This window comes from Amia ocellicauda, chromosome 20, assembly GCF_036373705.1.
Source record: "Amia ocellicauda isolate fAmiCal2 chromosome 20, fAmiCal2.hap1, whole genome shotgun sequence".
Classification (NCBI taxonomy): domain Eukaryota; kingdom Metazoa; phylum Chordata; class Actinopteri; order Amiiformes; family Amiidae; genus Amia; species Amia ocellicauda.
The window spans coordinates 19255036-19271616 of NC_089869.1; the positions used below are offsets into that span (position 1 = coordinate 19255036).

Genomic DNA, 16581 nt, shown 5'->3' on the forward strand with positions numbered 1-16581 from the left:
AAATCTTAAGATGAATTCTCAGTACTTATGAGATGAGATAATAATAATAATAATAATAATAATAATAATAATAATAATAGAATACACAGCAATACAACAGTTGGATGGATTTACATTGTTTTCAACAAACACACTAAATTAACTTTATAACCCTTAACCCACTTGTGCACGAATGTTGTTTCGATTTCCGCTTATTTGAATTGAGTCTGATCTCCAAATCATATCTATATGCCAAAAACATTATTTCTTCTTTCCCATACATTAAAGAACAAGCCACAAATTATATATTGGATTGTGTATTGCAGGATAATAAATGAAAGACATCTGCCTTCTTCTTTTAACTTACAGACACAATCATTTACAATGTATAATATGCAAAAGTGGCACTTGTAGTATTTGCAATGTATGAAAGAAAACTGAAAAAATTGCATATCAGTCTTTTCCAAAAGACCAACTGAGGCAATCATTGTAATCTAAATTTTTCACAAACTGGAAAGTGCATAATTCCAGCTTAATTATAGACATGGAAAAAATACCACTGTAACACTGCTGAAATATAGACAAGTACGTAAGACATTTAAAAAATGCAATATCTCCTTTATTTTCAAGGGGTATTCTGTGCCTTGAGACAGATACTTCTTTATTAACTCCCCCATTCATCTGTTTGTGCCATAGGTCTACTAGAACAAGTAAAATACAAACAACTTCTAAAGTGCAATTAAGCTGCAGTATATTTTGAATTGTCATTTAAGAAAATAAAGGTTCATAATAAATGTACAAACATTTTTGACTCCTGAGTAAAAATACACTACGTCTTAGGCCAGTACTTAAAATTAAGTGTAATCATATCACTTCAGTTATCTAAAAAAAAAAAAAAAATCAAAATAAATACTAGAAAATGTATCTATAAAAAATCTTGGCATTTCTCAGGATTTTTTGGTGCTGTACCATTTCCGAAGAGCCACTCCACTAGTGCTACTAATTACGCAGAAGGCCCCGCCCAGACTCCACCATGTTGGTATTCGGTTAAGAAACAGAAATTGAAGTATAAAAGCGAGCACTACATCAATAGTCCTCATTAAGGCCACAGGCCCCGCTTTCTCGAGCTGCAGTGCTTTCGTGAGAAACGTCTGTCCTGCGATTCCCAGCAGTCCTATCAACATGAGAACCCACCTGTCCCACCCACAGAAAGGAATATTCCATTCCTTGATAACGAACAGGGCTATGACACATTCGATCAGACCTATGACTGCGTAGTACCACACCGACAAGTAATAGTGCACGCTTTTTCCCATTTTCCTGAGCACAACAAAAGTGGACGCGGCTCCCACTGCCCCTGTGAAGGCAGCGATGGTCCCTTTGATGTGGTTCGTGTAGTCTCCCTCTATCCCAGAGACACGGGAACCGAAAAGAAACGGCGGCCTTGCAATGAGTATCACTCCCGTCAGTGTGAAAATGGTGAAGATGAAGTCCCATATGGTGCATTTCTCTTTGAGGAAAATCCAAGCCAACACAGCAGTGAATACTGGGTTACTGAACGCGATGACAGTGGCATCTGCAAGGGGCATCTGCTGCACTGCATAGTATAACAAAATCATTGCATTTGCCCCGAGAAATCCTCTCAGAAACAGAAATATTCGCTGATCTCTTGGTCCCAAGAATCCAGTCCTACAAGAGGAAAATGCACATATAAGAACAGATAGGGATGCAAATTATAGTCTATATATTATCTTGAAAACAGGCTTCATTCTTTCTTACTTTAAATGGGAAAAAAGTGCATGAAAAATGTACATGGTTATAATTGTGTGGTCTCAGTGCTGGATATCAAACTATGTTACACCTTAAAACGAAGCATGCACTCTTACCAAAAGTGATTGTGTTATGCTGTAGATACTGTAGATACAGAACCAAAGCACATACTGAAAAACGACCTTCACTTGTTCCCATGTTTATATTTGACGTCAGTGTTTTCACATATGCCGTGTTTTCACAGATTTTGTTTTTGCTGTTTTCTATTATTGTATTAAAATTGTGTATAACATATAAACACACTCTGTTACCATATAAACAAATACATTGAATGGTAAGTTGGTTTTCATTGTGTGCTTTGTTTCTGTCGGGGTATCCACAGAAGTGAATGTTTTCAGTTCAGTTTGGACAAAAGTTGATAAGCAATAATGTCCACAAGCAAACGGTCATGCACAGTTTCTCACACACACAGAAAAACGTGATTTTAGGAACCATACTTGTTACGCTTTAATAGCTGACCACAACTATTTCCTTATAACTAGATTTGTCCCAAATGAATGCATTCAAACCTCTTCTCTGGAGGAGTTGTTTCCTTTTTAAACTTACTTATAATAAATCATGGCTGGGAGAACGAACAGCATTTGGAAAAAGCATCGGATGGCACTGATTTCAACAGCATGGACCCCATCTATTTTCTTTACCAAAAGAGCTACAATGGAGAAAAACAATGATGCCAGCAAGGAATAAACCAGACCGATGCCGGCACAGGCAGGTTTCTTTTCCAAACCTGAAAGAAAACAAACATATTAGCTTGTAAGATTTCCTAATGTTAATTAATAATTAATCCTTATTAATAGTCGTAATTCTCATCATTACAACATTTGGGAACATCCCACTACAACGCCCACCTGATAATGTTCCTTGATGATCTCATACTGAAATTAAACATTAATTACTTTAGAACAATAGCTGGGCCCAGACCAACACTAATAATATGCTATTATACTAAAACGGTTCCCACACAGACCCTGGAAGAACACACATAGCCAGATACCATCTGTCAGTGCTGCTGCATTATGAAAGGAATCAGTATGTCCTTATGTTACTGTTACAATTAGTATGACAGAAAGGTATACCTGAATAAGGTGTTCAAGTGGGGCTTTAGCACAGGCAGAGAGCTATAGAAATGATCTAGCACACACGGTGAAAAGATTGCTTTTATAAATGTCTGGACTTCTGTATACAAATTCTCAACCTACTATTATAGAGATGGAAATAATCACAGCAATGATTTCACATTTTAATTACACAGACAGTATAGTATATAAAACGTGTAATTTAAAGAGCTGAACAGAACTCTACTGAATCTCTTTTAAAATTCGCTTCCACCATCAAGGCCATGCACTGTGGTGAAAGACAGGGAGTGTGCATCAATCAGTCTTCAATCACCAGCGGCTTTGAAAACACAGCGCACATGCGCAGATGCTGTGTTTTCAACCCACTAGTTCAATATTCCACCCGCATGCTATTCGTTGTCACAATACTGATCATATGCAGAATAAACCGTTTATATATGCCTTCTGTAATTTGTATTCCAAAAACTATCTTTTTACTTAAAAATAAACATTTCCATGTGTAAAGCGTGCTTGATAAAAGTGTGTATTTTGACAAAGATGCGTTACATTGTTAATCGTCCTACAATCAGTATCCCACTGTACAGGGGGTTGCACTGACTGTCTACACTGAAAAAGTTGGAATAAACTAAATGTGTTTAGGTAGGTTTCAAATGAATTTTCTCAGTCGTCTGATGAAGTATAATCTTAATTTGATCGTGATCTGACTGTGGCTTTCTTTGGCAAAGCTAGAGTATTTCGTGACCTATTTCACTTTCATTGTCATACAATACACATTACATTACATACATTTGCTCACAGCCCTTTTTGCTAAACGCAGTAGTTATAATCTGGAAGCCATATAAGTATATGACTATTTCACATAACATTGTTTTTCAGCTCAAGGCATATCAGAAGTATGATTGTCATTGAACTTTTCCCTATTTAACCGAGTGGGGGTGAGTCATTCACAACAGACATCATTCAAACATATGAATAGTTTTTAGGGTACACAAATACATATACATATACATATATATATATATATAGGCTGAAGTGTTTCCATTTCAATTGCTGACACGGCACTGTACTTAAAGTTCTCTCTGTCTTACAATTGCAAATCACAGTATTTCACTGCATCAAGTAAATCAAACGTGTTGTGGTTTTCTTGAGAAGTGTGTGATGGATGAGAGATCCCCTTGGGAATCCCCAGGCTTTCACATGCAGTAAATAAAGTGCACAGTCATCTAGCGGAGACACAGCGTCACATTTCGCCGGATTCACCGTTAATCGATTAATTAATTAATTAATTTGTTTTTTTTTAAGGCGCATAACAATAGAAGGATGCGTGCCAACCTAACCGCAAAACTCAGAAAGATACTTTTACCTCGCATTAAACATCACACAATAAAGAGACTTTTCAAACCAAAATGAATCCTATAATAAAATAAGAAGCACAGGATTGACACGCGTCGCATCATTCTACATTGTAACAAGTTGCCGAGTCATCAAAAGGTCACCGGCCATCCGGATACATTATTACCACCTTCACTTGCAGTTGACATCATTCCGTCATGAGCCTGCGTCTACTTAATCAACCCCGATCGCTAATTAAACACACGTGGTATGTTAATGCGACAGATGTGTGTTTGTTTCAGCACAACCGTGACCGTTAAATTCACTGAACAGGACTGTCTGCCCCCCGTCAACAATGTATCAAACCCACCTCTCGAAAGTGTGTGCCCCTCCACAGCCTTGTTGTCGGGATCATTGTCTCCCCTGCAACACAGGAGCACGGAGACATTCCTCCTGATGTCGGGGTGTCCTTTGCTCCTGTCCTCTGTCCTGGTGTCCACCTCTCCATCCGAGACAGGACAGCTGGTTTGCAGATGGATCTTCTCGGCTGCACGGTCATCCACATCCACATCTAAGTGAAGCATCGCTGCTCCTTCCACAGGGTCCACCGATAAAGCGTCCTCTTCATAAGGATCAGAGATAGTTCTGCAGTTTAAATGGCTCATTGTTCTTTGATGCTAACAGGTGTGCATGCCCTGGAGAAAGAAAGTCTCCGCTTTCCCAGCTCCCTGAGGAGTAATGAGTGAAGTTTAATAAGTAACCTTGGTCAGCTCTTCAAACACTGGTCGCTTCCTCCACTAGGGGGCGAGAGATAGCCCCAGCCACTTTCACTTCACTGGGCACGATGGACAACTAAAACCTTGCCCGGGGTTGTTGTGTTGCACCTCCATGTGCAATAAGGACATAGACATTTTTTAAATATTGAAAAACCAGAATAAAATCAAATCTGAGTATTTCTCCCTATGATCCATTCACAGACTGCAAATTCCTCATGTATTAAAATCAATTGTTGACATTGTAGGAGCTTTATTTCAGCCTCTGGCGCTGAGTACTTCTGGATCAAGCAGATTTGGAGGCGATCAGACTCAGGTGCAAAACTCCAGAGTTCAGCACTGCAGATTAGAAAGGAATTAATACTTTTTTTTTTTTTTTTGGTGTGCAATCAATTTTAATTTCCCCCAATGCTTTTCTATCTTTATTCAAATAGTGAGCAAAAGGCTCACTGGAGAATATTACTGATGAAATACTTCAGACAACATTGGCATGGATGTATATGTATGAAAGTGTCTGGCATTGACTGACATGTGCTTTTGCAGCTCATATTACTATCTTCAAACTTTCATCTACCTTATAATTCTAGTTGTTTTCTATTACTTTTCTTTGAGAAATAAAACATTCACAATTTGCTGTGAATATACAATTAAAAATATACAATATAATGTCCACTACTCACTACTCACATTAATGATTTTCAGTATAATAACAGTCTACAGTCACATGTGTTCTGTATGTATTCTGGACTGAGTTTCTTTACCTTCTGTTAACAGCAGCCAGTACTATGGATTTAAAGCTGTGGTAAAAACACTAGGATACACCTGCCCAGTTTAGCTGAATTAAGCTGACAGGTATGGCTGATTAGATGCTTTATACTTTGCACAATTACCTGATTGAATATGAAGCCGTTTTATCTACACATTAACAAGTTTGTTATAAAATAGTATAATCCATGATTGTGTGGATATCAATTTAATTTGTAAACAGGTGTCATTTTGTTTTCACATAAATTGTTATACAATCTGTTTATTTATGTATTTATTTATTTTTATTAGGAGTAAAGTACTATACAGGTCATACAAACAAGCAACAATAAAAATCCAAGTTGCCAAGATTTAGTTTTTTCACGCAACAACAACTAAGTTTGCACTGCAACATGTTAAATCCTTAAATTACAAATATTATTTTAAAATTGAAACATTAATCTTCATATGAAAGATTTTTCTAACTGGCATGGTCCCTCGTATATTTACAAAAGCTTCATTTATAAATAATTTTGCTTACAACTGGAAAGACAGAAAAATGTAAACATTTTATTTGGCAGATTTCTTTTCCTCTTCCAAACAGGTTAATAAATAGATGAAAAAAGTACAATTTATTTATTTTTCCCTCTACAGTAAAAGATGTGATTGCACAGGTATTTACAGCCAATAGATGCAGTGAGTAAGTTAACAAAGGCCTTTGTTTAAAAAAAAATTCGAAAAGGAAAAGCGCTAGATGGAGACAACAAAATAGAATAAGATGGATATTTCTAGCAAGGCATTCATCTGGAAGTACTATTAGTGGGCTTTATCATGCATATAGTCCAAAGACAGGTCCATCTCCGTCCAGTGCAGTTAATATGCTTTACTGCTTTTTAAATACAAGCCTGCTCAGCTGCTATTAATTGCTTAAGTCAATTATAAGGTGTTCATAAATCTGAGTTTTTCCTTTAAAACTGGAGGCAAGCAGAAACTCACGTTTGTCAATGGAAACCAGGGAGAACGCCCGTGGGGCCTGGATGTTCAGCTCTTGAAAACTAACAAACTGCCCTTTCTTCATATCCCAGCGGTAGACTTGAGTGAAGGAGTAGTCGCTGCCCAGGATCGCGTACTGCCAGTCGTTCACGGCGAAAGGCTGGAACACCATTGAGCCCCGAGACGGCATTGTCTGTACCTCCAGAAACATGGACCCGTCCCACTTCATCACTTTCGAGTCCCCAATGAATCTGGTTAGGCAAATGTACAGCTCATTCCTCACTTTGAAGTGCTTTACAGCATACACATCCTCCATTTCAGGGATGTCTGTGCGCCTATCGAACAGTTTCTGGCCCTTGTTCCACTGATATACGACAGGCCGCTGCGAGCTGCTTGACAGGATCAGGTGGGGTTTGTTGGCAATTTCGAGGTATTCCACATCTGTATCTCTGTACCACGGGTGGAGGGACTGGTTGGAGTAAAAGCCGTTGCCGTTCCACTTGTACACCGTGGTGGAACCGGCTTTAGAGCTGTCGGCAATGACGAAGAAGGACTCATTTTCAATGCGAAAGGTTTCAACGTCATTCGGTTTCCTTATCTTCAGGATGTCGATGTCCTGGATTTTGATGAACTTGTTTGCGGAGTTGTCCCGTTTGTAAATGTGGGAGCCTCCAAACAGCTGGGCCACGATGATGAATAGCTGGTTATCAATGACCAGTGGTTTGCAGATCACCGTTGATGTGCCTATAACAGAAAACGAGCAACCAAACAAATAAATAACCAACAAAAAATAAAGCCATAAATTCTACTGTTGTATATATCAAAATTGCCATATAAAAGAATATATACTTTTAACTCACAGTAAAAGTTGTTTGCAAGAAAGGGCAATAGATATATATGAGATTTAATAATTTACTGTTATATTTAAAGGAATACTGTTTTATGTATTTAGGGAACAGAGAGGAATTAGAACAGGGGTGGCTAACCCTGGTCCTGGAGAGCCGCTGGGTCTGCAGTTTTTTGTTTTATCCAGATCGTTAACTGCTTAATTGAACCAATTATGGGTCTTAATTAGGCAAACTTTCCCTGTGTTCAAGATATCTATTGATTGGTAATTAAGAGAGACCTGGAAATCCTGCAGGATTGCGGCTCTCCAGGACCAGGGTTAGCCACCCCTGAATTAGAACATTATAACTTGATTTATTTTCACATCACGTACACTTCTGCATATATGGCACCATCTAGTGGCGAAATATTTTTACAGAACACTGTCTTTTTTATTTATTTCATATCCTTCAGGTTTTTTTTTTTCTCATGGGGTTTGAGATGAAGTCATCGAACATTACTCACTGTCTATGTTGTCATAGTTTCGGAAGACCATTTCCACATGGTCCCATTCCAGAAAGCTGCACTTTCCAATAAAAGGTTGGGCAAACACAACGTATTCATCATTTATGTAAGAGAATGCATCTACAGAGATTGACTCAAATTTTAGGGTTTGGTACGCAGCAAATTCTGAAACACAGAAAAGAAAATGATTACGCAGGTTTAAAAAAATGATAAATACATATAAATGTGTAAGTTGCATTGATTACCACTTATGCATTATTATTATTATTATTATGAATGCACACTTTAAACCTGACAATGGGTATTTAACATCATTTTAGATTGACCCATGAATACCATCAACACCATCTGTATCTTTCTTTCACCATCTTTCTGGGTTTAGACATTAGCGATTTAACTATTATCACTGTTAAATGATAATACAGTCAATAATTCAGGTCACCTGTTGTTATGCAGTCAAATGATTGTGGCTGAAGGTCATTAATTTTTTTCCCTTGATACAGTGGTGGGCTGTTGCAGTAGATCTGATCCACAGTTGCATTGGTGCTGTACATCCACTCGACAAGCCACTTCAACTTGCAGTCACAGTTAAAGATATTACCTCTAAGATCCCTGTAAAATCAAAAGGAAAAAAACAAACAAATACACAGTAAGGTGTCCAAAACCTTCTTCGGACAAATATGGATTGATTTGGAAAGACTAGAGGCAAGGATATTAGTAACATTTATTTGAATGCAAAACTAAGTGTATTAAACCAACAGCTTAATTAGGAACTCATAAAGAATTGAACTGCCTTTGCAAGGTAATCAATTTTGCTCCACAAATTAAAATTAAAGAGGTTTACATCAGCGTGTTAACAATGTTAGAAAGAGAAAACACAATGCATACATACACTTTTGTTAATGCCTCCATTCCTTTGAAAACATCTCTGGGCAGTGTCTGCAGGTTGTTATATGCCAGGCTCCTGCAAACAGAACAGCACTTTTTATAATATAAGATCAATATTGAATCCCCCTATTGAAATATTTCCTTCTCTGTAATGTTGTTCATATATTGATTTGCTATGACAAAAGCATCATATTTATTTATGGGAACATTCTATTAACAACAAAGTTCATAGAATCCTTCAGACATTTTTATAGACATATACTATGTTTCAGTTCAAAATTATTTTGGAAATACATATATTATACATTATGTTATCAACTTCATTTCTGTCCTTTTGAAAAAGCATGTTTTTAATTTTGTAATGTTCATTGAATGATATTGTGAGTTGTCTTCATATGATTATTAATATATATAAATATATATATATATATATATATATATATATATATATATATTGGAAACAACATCTCTTAAGGTTGCAGGGTGCAACTTTCCTTTTTCAGTCACTGCATTCTTGCTTATACACAGACAGTGGAATCGAATGGCTGTTTCTCAATATGCCAGGTTTATTTGTCGTCCAGTTAACCCAACAGTTGGCAGCAAAGAATAATTAGCCACAATGTCTTAGATTTAAAAAGGTATAAATCCATCAGATAGACTAATAGATAATGCTGCAATAAACAGAAAACACTTAATACATAAATGCATGATTACATTATAATGCCTACAAGGGCTACACAGTTTATACACAAAGGATTAATTTTGAAACAGTGCTGTATCATCTTGCTGTCTTTGTTCTCTTTCATAATCTGGAAGCCACTTCAGTTTGAAATATACTTCAAGTGACAACAAACATTAGCAGTAGATGTACACAGATTTAGGCTTCTTGGCCTCTCTGGGGTCAATGTGATTCCAAAACGTCTCGGGAGAATATATCGAGTTTTTTTGTATTTTAATTGAAACTTAAGTTTCTGCACTGCATTTATAACATAATTTTATACTTACAATCTATTGGCTATTTGATATTTTTTATAAAGGCATTTATTAGCTAGTGATATAATAATAAATGATAATGATGATGCATACTGTTAATAGATTATCCATTGTTAAATTAAAAATAAACATGTTTAACTATAGAAAATGTGTAACTAAAGCATTTGTTATACATTTTTTTTGTTATTATTAATTATATAGTAACTACATGATTGGTACACAATTAATATGCTATTTTAACTGAATCAACATAAAACATAAAACACAACATGATTCTATAACACAGAGAACCACAGAGATACACTGTTTAATGTTATATTTTTGTATTCTTTCAACAGGTAAGAGTATTGTAAAGTGTGCTCTACTTTTGAAATCATAAGGCTTGAATTCATTACTTCTGGTAACTTGCCAGCTGTAGCCTCTGAGGACATGAAAGCAAGAGTGTAAAACAAGGAACAAACATTGAAAATAACAACAAAGCGGGCATGTGTGATTGTATTGTGTATTACTGCAAGGCTCACCTAATGTCGCACTAAGTGAATACTGATTTACTTTAATTTTGGAATCCAACCAAATAAAGCTCAGAGGAAGTAAAGTTTCAAACTAAATCACATATAAGACGGACAAACTTAACAAACAGTATCTATAGCATCCTCAAATATACACAAGTTAAATGGTATATTTTACTTACGTTAAAGTTTACAATCCTTTTATCTATCTTAGAAGTAAATACACAAATAGATCAAATGTGTAGCTTTTGAGATGAATACGTATAGTCCACCCCTTTTCTGTAAATTGATTTGCCAAGGGAATTAACTCTTTTTGTTCTTATATAACATTTGCCAGCAGCACAGCACAGCACAGTCAATGGGAAGGAAAAAAAAAGACTGCTTTTGTTCCCATTAAAACAGTCGTTATGCATCTGCTCCTTTACAACAATACTCAGATTAAGTATCACCACTGAACTCCCAAATTAGCTAAGCAGAATATATATTAGATACTATGAACAGATCAGTGCAGGGGTTTTATTATTCAGTTTATTGCACCTGATGAAAATTCCTGTGATATAGAAATTCCTGAGGTTTTACATTTTTTGATTTATTTTTTTACTGGATGGGTTTCCTACTTAGTCATCTGAATGAGAACACAGCCATGTAATTCCATAAATAAATAAATGCTTCATCGTCAGATCACTGCATATCCATTGCTGGTCTAAAGGGAGAGGGTTAATTAGATCCCTAGACCTCCGTGTTATGAGTACCACGCTCAAATCCACTTCCAAATGAATTAATTTTATATTTATTAGGTATCTAATGAGTTGTATTGCTTGTTTTGTTTAATAAGCGATTTACGTATTTTTTGGCACCAAATGACTGAAAAAGGAAGTTTCAAATACCATATAAATTCACCAGGTCACAAGGGAAACATGACACCTCTGACAACAACAAAACAACACAAGCTCGCAGCACCACCCTTTGAATGTGTGAGTGGTGATATTATTATACCTATATATAACCATCAAAGTGAAAAACAAAGGCAAAGAAACATACTTACAAGTGTATTAGGGATTTCAGTCCTCGAAAAGCATTTGGTGAAATGGACTTGATTTTGTTATTTTCAATAAACCTGTGAAAAGCAGTTACTTAGATGTTTATCCAAATAATAACCATAAAAAATATAATAATTTATAGGCCTTAAAATTAATATAACTTACAGGTATTCCAGATGCGGAAGGCCAAGGAAAGCACCTTCATTTATAGTATCAAAGGAGTTTGCTGTGAACAGCCTATTAAGAGAAAGGGCATGGTTGGCAATAAAAATATTAACATATATAACATAGACTAAATATTTTAAATGATTTTGAATAATTATAACACAACTTTGCACAATATAGTAACACAATTTATATAACTAATCTCAACAGAGGCCGCCTCAATATCTTTCATCTTAGTTACTCAATTGAGATAATTATTTGCACAATTTGACAACAAATGTTACCAGTTTTAATGGACATTAAGCAAAGGATGAATTTATGGGACTTACAATATAATACCACCTGGACAGAATGAGCCACAATGCAGAACATAGACCCAGGACCGAACATTTCTAAAGAGGACAATGGCTCTCTATTCGTCAGATCAGATATAACTTACTTAATAAGTCACAAACTATTAGGAGGCAAATGATGATACAGATACTTTTAAGGGATTTTTCCGACTGATTTAACAAACACCTTACTTGTAGTCTTATCTTCATTGATGCAAGTCTTTTGGAAACCAAGCCAGTTCCTGAGCATGTACTGATTAAATATGTATGTCTTGTGACAGCTTCACTTATGCATGGTACTCCCAAGCTGAATAACTCGATAAAGTTACTTTCTTTGCACTTTCCTAGCTGGACGAGGGTTAGTGTATGGAGACGGACGGCACAAAGAAAACCATTTGAGTGTGAAGAATTTGATAGAGCAAGCCTATGTGGAACAAACTACAACACCACCAGAGTCGGTGGAAATGTTTAAATGCTTCATATGGTCAATGCTGAATGTGTGTACTAATGGGTTTGCAAAAGGACAATATAACTTAAATATGTCATAGTATTGGCATTTTTAAATAATGTTGAAGCTTTTAAAGTAGTGACAGATTGACCAAAGGAGGTTGGGGCACTTTCCAACTTGAAACACAGCCTTCAAGAAGCATTCAGCCTTTGAATAGTGTCAAAGTGATTCATTTGGGTTGTGGAATTCCTCAACACCAATGGGCTGAAACTCGGGAATATGAACGGAGCACATTGTACTCATGCAACCTGTTAGCAATGGCATAATAAATGATAGCCCATACATTTTTAAAATTGTAGTCACTCGTTAACTTCGGTTAAAAAACATTGAAATGAATAGAAAATGATCATAATGAGGTTGTACCGAAACATTAAAACATGAAACTAACTTGGGTTCACTGTAAATCGTTTCCACACACAATAGCCCTGGCTCCTAAATTATATTTCCAACCGTTAGTGCAATACCCGTTTCTGTGCTTATACGAGCTACACACATGGTTTATTTCACTATTGAATGCTGAATGCTGAAACTCATTAGCTATTAATGATAACGCAAAGAGAAGTAATATTAAAGAAGGCTATTATATATGTATTTGTTTTAGAGACATCCCCTACGATTCAATTGTGGGTTTGCTTGCACTATGCTTATGTGAAGGGTGACCCAAAGCTTAATACCCCAAAATATAAGAAACAATTACAACTATATAATCTGTAGTTTATTTAATTCATTTTAAAAACCCATTAAAATCCCAATGCAATTTTAAACAGCGAAGGATTTGTAACGTCTGCTGATTTGGTAAATGATGCATTCAATTATTGTGACATGACTAATATACTCCATTAGTCTAGTCTCTGTCAAATCAATAGTCTAAAAGAAAATAATAGACATTACGTAAGTACAAAAGATAAAATTATGCTTTTGGTATGTTGCTGCAACGATGCCTCTCCTCAGCTACTGCAATGCATCCCTCTCACACCTGAAACGCCCTTGCAATGACTGATAAAACACAGTTTACATACCAACTACACATGCACAGCTATGGAAAATGAGCTTTAATGATTCTGCATCAGACAGCGCAAACCTTTGTCTAGTCTATTAAAAAAAAAAAAACTAAAAAAAAAACATGGCGATCCCTTAATAAATGTGACAAAAGCAGCACATTAGGAGAGATGGAAAGACGATTCAAATCTCACAGGAGCTGCAATGCTGGTGTGTGTAGGAAGCTTCCTTCTGGGATTTCGTTGAATCCAGATTTCACAAACGATCTGTAAGACAGAAAGTATCATTTCAGGCTGGAGAGATGTGCACAAGAGCATTGCACAAAATGCGGCGTTTGTCATCTCATCACCTCACATTCACACATTAAATATGTATTGGAAAATTGAGATGTCTGTGTATTATTTGCACTGTGCATAGAATTGCATAATATAGAGGTGTCACTGTAGTATTATTGTACAGCATGCACTAGTCTAATTAAGTGATTTACCAACTACAAATCTATCATGCGTATATTGCAGGATGCACTTACAAAGAAACGACATCAGGAGGGAAGCTGCGAGGAACCGCTCGGATATTTTCACACAGGGCATTATCTTTGGTGCAAGTGCACGAAGAGGGGCATCTGGGTTGCTTGGCTCTCCTGCTCTCTACCAGAAGAAGCAGCACAGATGCAATCCACAGCCAGAGAGTGTATCTTCTGAAGGTTTTGTTGGCATATCCCATCCTTTTGATCCACTCTGGTCACAACCAGCGCGTAGAATAGCCCTGAACATGAACCGGGTTTCTCTGCTGAAAATATGTTGTATTTTAGGGCTGGGGTGGCCAGTGCCTCCTTGTCTTCAGTTTTCGTCCCTGTCTTTATTTTTTCTGCTTCTGCCACTGTCGTGTAAATCAGCTGCAACGGATCCCAATCCTCGGCACCCAGGCGTTAATCCCAGCGATTCGTTCTGCGAGGCACAGAGCAGAGATCTGCAGGCTACCACAGGGGAAAAAAAAACCAGATCTAAATATGTCATTAAAAGATATCAACTCACAATATCTGGGAAATGAGGATCTGCCAAAAAAAAAAAAAAAAATAGCAATCCAATAATCAGGCAGTACTTTTGCATAGGCAGGTAAGTAACCAATCCACACAAAAACGTGTAATTGTTACACTGGTAGGCTACACCCGTCAAATTGATGACTGTTCTTCTGTGTTTTGTCTCGGATACAATTCAACATGACACATATAGAATCAACGGTGTCTTAAAATTATCTTCTGCACAGCTATTGGCTAAACCCTGGGAAAAAAATGGATGCGTCTGAGTCCCTGGAGAACATTGCTCTAGTGGATGTCATCCATGCACTATGTTGCTGCTCGATCATTTGATTTATTACAATTGGCATCCATGTGCATTTCATAAGATTTTTTAAAATATATATCGAGAACTGTTTTATATTAAAAAAAAAGTATAGTTTCTCTTCCAAAGTGCAGGGCTATATCAGGGAACATTTATGACGTTTATTGTTTATAATAAAAAGTACATTATAAATACATTGTAGAGATGTACATTGTTATTTATTATTTTATATAAACAGAAAATACACTTGAACATGCTAATATATACGAAAAGTAGTTGAATAAAAATAAAATAAGACAGAACACAGTTTTTAATAATTTAATCACATTTGATCATTTTGTTTATTAGCCTACTGCATCTCATATAGCATATTGATGGGTTGCAAGGTGAATCTATTAATTGACCAAAAACTCTTTAACACTAAATTATCACACATTTTTGTAAAGAAGAAAAGATAAAATGTAATACAGCTAAAGAGGTTTCTGGAGCATCAGACATGCTGACACATTTAGACTATAACTGTGTTTAAATGCTGTATGAGTCCTGACACAAATGATAAGGCAGCTCTTGAAAATGTGGATGCTAGGCAATAATTTGGATAGAAATCAATGGAGTAGCTTTCATCTGACCAAAGCACATTTACCCAGTGTTCAGTGGTCAACGTTTGAGGCTATTTTTGTATACACTCATATAGAGAGAGGTTGTAATTTGTTGTCATCCCTTTTCAGAGATTGCAGAATTGCTTTGCACAGGATTTGGTCTCATTAAACCTTTTAAGGGCTGCCTGGAATTTGTATCTTAAGCATTTCATTTGTTCTACTCTTGTAACCTGGGAGACCCCCTGGGAGGAGGGAATTTGTATCTCAACTAAAACCTTTGGTGCTTTTCCTTGTTTTTGGCATTTCCACACAGCAGAACAATATACCCTTATTGGAAAAATATACATGTATCCAACACTCTCCACTCTAAAAAGCAAAACAAAAAACACCAACACAATACAGCTACAGCTATTTGTGGTTGATGGTTGTTATACCCTAAAGTATTGTTGCAATAATTAGCAGTTGGAAGTTGTTAAACAATTTACACACACACACACACACAAATTTTCCTCGACATGAACTTAACCTCTTCTGACCCAAACCTATCAGTTGTGTTCCTGCCCCAAACCCTACATGTTTGTTCACATACAGCCACAAAACATGGTTCCAATCAACTTAGGTGTTATTGAGTGTGTACATTTTGTGTCTCCGCTTCTGAAAAAGGTTTCTTCCACGTAACACTGTCATGGACACCAGATTTCTGGAGATGAGGTTTATGGTGGTTTTGGAGAACAGATGGTGCCATAGTTTTGCAGTGGGATTGGGTATAAGCTCCATTTCCAATGCAACAACAGATCCAGTATCCTTGAACTCCGTCCGTCATGATGGATGCTATTGTAATAATAAGAAGTTTCATCTTATACATTTGTATATACCTATGTCTATATTAATGGAGGTCAATAACCTGTATTCTGAGATCTTCACAATATTCTGAGTTTGAAGGTCAGCATGGGAGTCATGATTATATACATTTCTATTTAAATTGATTGGTAGATTTCCATAATATAATAATGCAATAAATTAATCTGATACTTTGATTATATTGAGATTACTATAGAGGTGAATACGACAGTTATTTTCACTGGACTGTTACAGCTCTCCAAAGCATTACAAATAACCGTTGTAAATGTA

General features: G+C 36.3%; 2 protein-coding genes across 2 annotated transcripts; both read right to left on the bottom strand.

Annotated features, from left to right (window-relative positions):
* Window positions 1-857: 857 nt before the first annotated feature.
* slc35g1 (solute carrier family 35 member G1) lies at window positions 858-4996 on the bottom strand. Its single transcript, XM_066693244.1, has 3 exons — window positions 4588-4996; window positions 2356-2536; window positions 858-1668 (listed from the first exon to the last, which is right to left on the bottom strand). Exons 1-3 carry the CDS (start codon window positions 4880-4882, stop codon window positions 927-929), a joined length of 1218 nt encoding a protein of 405 aa, XP_066549341.1. The 5' UTR covers window positions 4883-4996; the 3' UTR covers window positions 858-926.
* A 1020-nt stretch (window positions 4997-6016) lies between these two features.
* lgi1b (leucine-rich, glioma inactivated 1b) lies at window positions 6017-14819 on the bottom strand. Its single transcript, XM_066693245.1, has 8 exons — window positions 14041-14819; window positions 13706-13777; window positions 11673-11744; window positions 11513-11584; window positions 8970-9041; window positions 8520-8689; window positions 8078-8242; window positions 6017-7471 (listed from the first exon to the last, which is right to left on the bottom strand). The coding sequence occupies exons 1-8, from the start codon at window positions 14232-14234 to the stop codon at window positions 6654-6656; spliced, it is 1635 nt and encodes a 544-aa protein (XP_066549342.1). The 5' UTR covers window positions 14235-14819; the 3' UTR covers window positions 6017-6653.
* Window positions 14820-16581: the final 1762 nt, after the last annotated feature.

Excerpts from the sequence above, each read along its gene's own strand:
- slc35g1 (XM_066693244.1), bottom strand. The coding sequence starts at position 4,882 with ATGAGCCATTTAAACTGCAGAACTATCTCTGATCCTTATGAAGAGGAC. Across the intron at positions 2,537-4,587 it reads GGGGCACACACTTTCGAGAG|GTTTGGAAAAGAAACCTGCC; the intron begins GTGGGTTTGATA and ends GTTTTCTTTCAG. Across the intron at positions 1,669-2,355 it reads CCAGCCATGATTTATTATAA|GACTGGATTCTTGGGACCAA; the intron begins GTAAGTTTAAAA and ends TTCCTCTTGTAG.
- lgi1b (XM_066693245.1), bottom strand. The coding sequence starts at position 14,234 with ATGGGATATGCCAACAAAACCTTCAGAAGATACACTCTCTGGCTGTGG. Across the intron at positions 9,042-11,512 it reads CTGAAATCCCTAATACACTT|GAGCCTGGCATATAACAACC; the intron begins GTAAGTATGTTT and ends TTCTGTTTGCAG. Across the intron at positions 8,690-8,969 it reads ATGGAGGCATTAACAAAAGT|GGATCTTAGAGGTAATATCT; the intron begins GTATGTATGCAT and ends TTGATTTTACAG.